Here is a 5,000-nt window from a genome sequence, read left to right as displayed (position 1 = left end):
AGTTTCCTGGGTGTGGGTTGGATGGGGTTGGTAAGGAGCTTTCATTCAGAGAAAAACGCAAATATTGCATGCAAGGATAATTGCATCACTACCTTTTCTAATCCTTACACCCATAGGAAATGAAAGAAATGAGTACATAAATAAACTTAATTGTTTATTAAGATATGTCTTACTCAATCACTATACAAATCATAAACAAAAACAAGAAAAAAAAAAAGACCATTACCTGCCAATCAAATTATTCATCATTTATTGTATTTCATATTTTTTAATAATTAAAAACAGACAACTAATGTAAGAGAAATGAGAAAATAGAGAGGAGAAAAAGAAAGAAAGAAAGAAAAAAAAGAAAGAAGAAAAAAGAAAAAAAGAAAAATGAAAAGAAATGAAATGAAATGAAAGAAAAGAAAGAAAGAAAAAAAAGTGACAAAGAACACTTCCAGCAATATGCACTTCATACCCCTTCTTGTTCACCCCATATTATCAACTGACTCCAAACCAGCAATAGCTGCAGGAGCAAAGGACACAATCCTTATACCTGATATTATTGGTAGCACCGTCAACCTCATCCTCTGAAGCTGCCAGCTCCTTCTTCAGCTCTTCGACCCGACCCCTGAGGCGCTTCACCTCGCTCTCGTACTGGTCAGCTCGTCGGGTTGTGTGCTGGAGCTCCACTGACTTGTCGGCCAGGACTTTCTTGAGCTTGGCATGTGCGTGCTTGAGTTCCGACAGCTCCTGTTGTTGGAAAAAGGTCATTCGACTGTCAGGCCTTCTCTAAAGCACAGTACAAAGGAACATGGGGGTATGGGGGAAGGAGGGAGCCAGCCAATGACCTATGAGGATGGTATGAACAAAGGCAAAAATAAATGTGAAAAGATGGAGAGTTTAAACCAAGGGAATATATACACAAGGGAATGTGTATATGTCTATGTGTGCACGTGTGAATGTGCGTGTGCGTGTAAATATTTTATATATATATATATATATATATATATATATATATATATATATATATATATATATATATATATATATATATATATATATATATATATATATATATATATATATATATATGAAGTATCTGACATGTTTAAATTATATCATCATAAATATATGCATCATCTAGATTACAAAACAGAATTATATATCAGAAATGAGCTGAAGATTCATCTGACATCCATGATATGTCACTCATGTGGGTTAGTAAAGAAGTGTAAACCTTTGATATTGGCATGATAGCGTAATTCACAATAGTGAAATATATAACACAGGGTTGAGTATTCATATCATACAGTATTATAAAACAGATACATATAAACGAGTTTGGAAGGTGAAAAGGAAGGAAATATCTTGTTACTAGTAACAGTAAATCCTTGCAAGACAAGCATTCACAAGCACTGTCTTTATTTTGACCTTCAACTCACCTTATACTTATCTGCAATCTCTTGCTTCAGCTGGGCAACGTCAGAATCGGGCGTTGAAGCTGCGAGTTTGTTTCTCTTGTCTAACCTCTCTTCCAAGTCACTGACCTGCGCTCTGAGCTTCTTGTTGTCCCGTTCCATGCCTATTTTTTCACTCTCAAGCCTCTCTCTTCGGCCCCATTCTTTGGCATTTTCTTCTTGCAGACGTTCCAGTTCTGCTCTGAGATCTGCAAGCCTGAATAGACAGTAACATTATACTTACTGAGGCTCAAAATAAAGATGTGTTACACTCCTAACCTGTTCTTTATGACATCACAATAAGAAAAATGGTAAATGGATACTTTAAGCTCTTTTTTAAGTTTTACTTTAACTAGCTAATATAATCTTATCATGAAAGAGAAATCAAGTCGTTCTAATCAACTATTTTGAAACTTAAATAGTGCCCTGATAAAAAAAGAAGAAGAAAGAAAATGAAAGAAAGAAAGAAAGAAAGAAAGAAAGAAGAAATCAACTATATAATCCTACTAATATTTCCCTATATGGTTACATGAAACAATAACAACAACAACAACAAAAATTATGAACATCTGGAAATGACCACTAACCTACGATCGACACATTCTCTTGATGACGCCTCATCCAGCATCTCCAGCTGCAAGCACTGAACTTCCTTTTGGTGTTGGGTGCGGAGCGAGACCAATTCCTTGACGGCCTCCTGTCGAGATGCTCGAATGTCCTCCAGGCGGGCACGTAATTCATTGGCCTCTGACTGCCATTTTGAAACCTCACGATGGAGTATCAATTTTTCACTGTGTGAGAAGAATAAGGTATCTTTATATATATATATATATATATATATATATATATATATATATATATATATATATATATATATATATATATATATATATATATGTATGTGTGAACATATATATGTGTACACACACACACACACACACACACACACACACACACACACACACACACACAGAAAGACAGACAGACAGACAGACAGACAGACAGACAGACAGACACACACACACACAAATATCTTGCATTAGCGTAAGGCAGACCAATCAATTCCAGCACAGAATACTGCACTTTATCTGAAGGTAAGTGATCACTGAAAGATTAATTAAATCTTGAACATATAAGAATGTTTGTTTACATTCTTGTATGCGCTCAGTGTGAAATGCATAAGCAATAATCAAGTAATAAGAAAGAAATAAGGAATCATGGCCTACTTTACATAATCATTCAATCTAGGTGTCATAGCAAATAGATGAACAAATTTGTATAACTATAAACTACTGAAATAATGAATATGAAAACCCATACAATGGAAGTTTACTGTAATTTTTTTGTATGTGTTTCAACAAAACCAAGGAACATGTGGGTAAGGTTTAATCTTCTGCCTGGCATTTTTGTAAGCAATGGTGACAGTGTCAACAGTGGCTGGTGGTATCAAAGAAACAAACATATATGGAGTTGCCTGCATGCAATCTTTGATAACACACACACACACACACACACACACACACACACACACACACACACACACACACACACACACACACACACACACACACACACACACACACACACACACACACACACACACACACACACACACACACACACACCTATCTACTCTAAGCTCCTTTACTGTATTTTTATCTGGACTGAACATCAGCTAAGTGACCCATCTATGTCCCTTATTGCATCATCTCAATGATTTCCTTTTGTGCAGTCTGACAATGACCACTAAATACTTGATCTCTAGAGTCTTATTTTGCTTTCAAAATACCATACCAACCCTAAGACACTAAAGGTACCCATGAAGACATCACCATATACTCAAGGTTTTCAATGAATGTAAGCTGTTACTGATATGCTAACATCATCTATCATTCAATAGCACAACAATACATGGAGTTACCTGTTTTAAAACCACAGACTGCACAGCTACATATAACTATATATGATTAAAAGAATTTACCCACAGCAGACCTTGTCTGTTGCTAAGGAATTACTTGTAGCTCATAACTTTAATTTTAAAATAACAATTGGCTATTTATTGCGCTGTACACATGATATTACTGAAACACTACTCAATAGTAATATATAACACTGTTTGCATATGAAAAAAATTTCCCTTTCTAGTACAAGCTATACATGTTAATGATAAAGAAGTGTTCATCTTATAAAAACTATATGATTTAGGTATGTGTTATTTTGAAAGGGAAGAAAAAGGATAAGAAATAAATAGAAAAAAGTAAGGTAAAACCTGCTAAAAAATCATGTCAATTACAAGATAATGTATAACATCTTAATAAAAAGTAACAGGCATTACATACAAATTAAACACCTACATCTTTAAGTTTTTCACTTATGAGTCTTTTCAGCATGAAAAACATGGAAGACTGAAAAAACTAAACAAGCAGTCACATATTAAGCAAAGTAAAATTACACTTCCTCATCTTCTGTAAACTCACTTCATTTCACATCTGACCAGGGGTGTGACCTCCCCTTCCCAACCTACCAACAATGTTAATGTGGGAATTCAAACTCTCTCTCCATGTCCAGAACATATAATGTATATCAGGTAAGACAAGGTTGATGCTTCTGATACTTATAATGAAGGTTGCTGGTAAAGAAACCACAAATATTATCAGAAACAACACACCATGTATATCAGCCATTTCTCTCAGGTTAGGTTTTTCTGTTTTGCAAGCATATTCAAGTGTCTGGATGAGAGAGAAAATACTAGAAAGCATGTGTTTGTTGAGTGCATTTTGTGAAAGTACATGACTAAATGGATCTGTTATGCTCCAGCCAATATATGTGTTCTTTCCAATCAACTATTTCTATACATGAAAATAATCTTCTTTAACTCAACAACTTTGCAATTAAGAAAGATGGTCATTCTCATGTTATATAATAAAGGATGAAAAATAAAAGTTCTATTTACAATTTCCTTGTGGTGTTTTAGATAAAGTGTATGTGAGCAGGAATTTCGAATATATGATACATGCTGTACATGGTAGTCAACCAGATCAGTCTACATCAGATACTACATTTTGTAGTTATCAGGCTAAGATTTTAAGCATTTAAAAACATGCCCAAGTGTTTGGTTTACATACTAACTTCTAGCCTGCTATGGAGGAGTTAATTGATCTAAAAAAAAAAATAAAAAATAATCCTTCTCATTTTCCTAGATTTTTATGCAGTACTTACTCTCTCTCTGCCTGAATGGTCTTGGTGGCTTCTTCCAGCCGCAGCTTCATCATCTTCAGCTGCTGCTCAAGGGTTTCTTGCTCGGGGGTGATGCCAGTGTCATCTATAACTGAGCCTCCAGTGCTGCTTTCCATCACACTTCCACCATTGTTTGTCCTCCAGCCTCTCCTGTTGGCACCAGGGTTGGCATTGGCACAGGTATCGCTGGGTCGGATAGGCTCCTCGTAGCCCCCCTCACTGCACTCGCTACCACCGCACACTTCACTCATGGGGTCTGACACTGCTGATATTCTAGGATTGATGTGGCATGTGTCTGGTAAAGGGTCTGACATGGTCGAT

At 35.8% G+C, this 5,000-nt stretch overlaps 1 protein-coding gene across 2 annotated transcripts in view; it reads right to left on the bottom strand.

Annotated features, from left to right (window-relative positions):
* Positions 1 to 5,000, bottom strand: part of LOC119596096 (coiled-coil domain-containing protein 102A-like) — a 19,527-nt gene that overhangs the window by 7,890 nt on the left and 6,637 nt on the right. For both annotated transcript variants that reach the window (XM_037945235.1, XM_037945236.1), the window contains exons 5-9: positions 4,662 to 5,000; positions 2,030 to 2,233; positions 1,428 to 1,659; positions 539 to 735; positions 1 to 6 (exon numbers count right to left, since the gene is read on the bottom strand). The exon at positions 1 to 6 is cut by the window's left edge; the exon at positions 4,662 to 5,000 is cut by the window's right edge and continues 497 nt beyond it. In XM_037945235.1, coding sequence (XP_037801163.1) covers positions 1 to 6; positions 539 to 735; positions 1,428 to 1,659; positions 2,030 to 2,233; positions 4,662 to 5,000 — 978 coding nt within the window. The remainder of the gene's footprint in view (positions 7 to 538; positions 736 to 1,427; positions 1,660 to 2,029; positions 2,234 to 4,661) is intronic.

Source organism: Penaeus monodon, chromosome 37 (assembly GCF_015228065.2).
Source record: "Penaeus monodon isolate SGIC_2016 chromosome 37, NSTDA_Pmon_1, whole genome shotgun sequence".
In the NCBI taxonomy this organism is placed as follows: Eukaryota; Metazoa; Arthropoda; class Malacostraca; order Decapoda; family Penaeidae; genus Penaeus; species Penaeus monodon.
The sequence above is the reverse complement of the archived record's forward strand: the minus strand, read 5'-3'. Positions and strand labels throughout refer to the sequence as shown.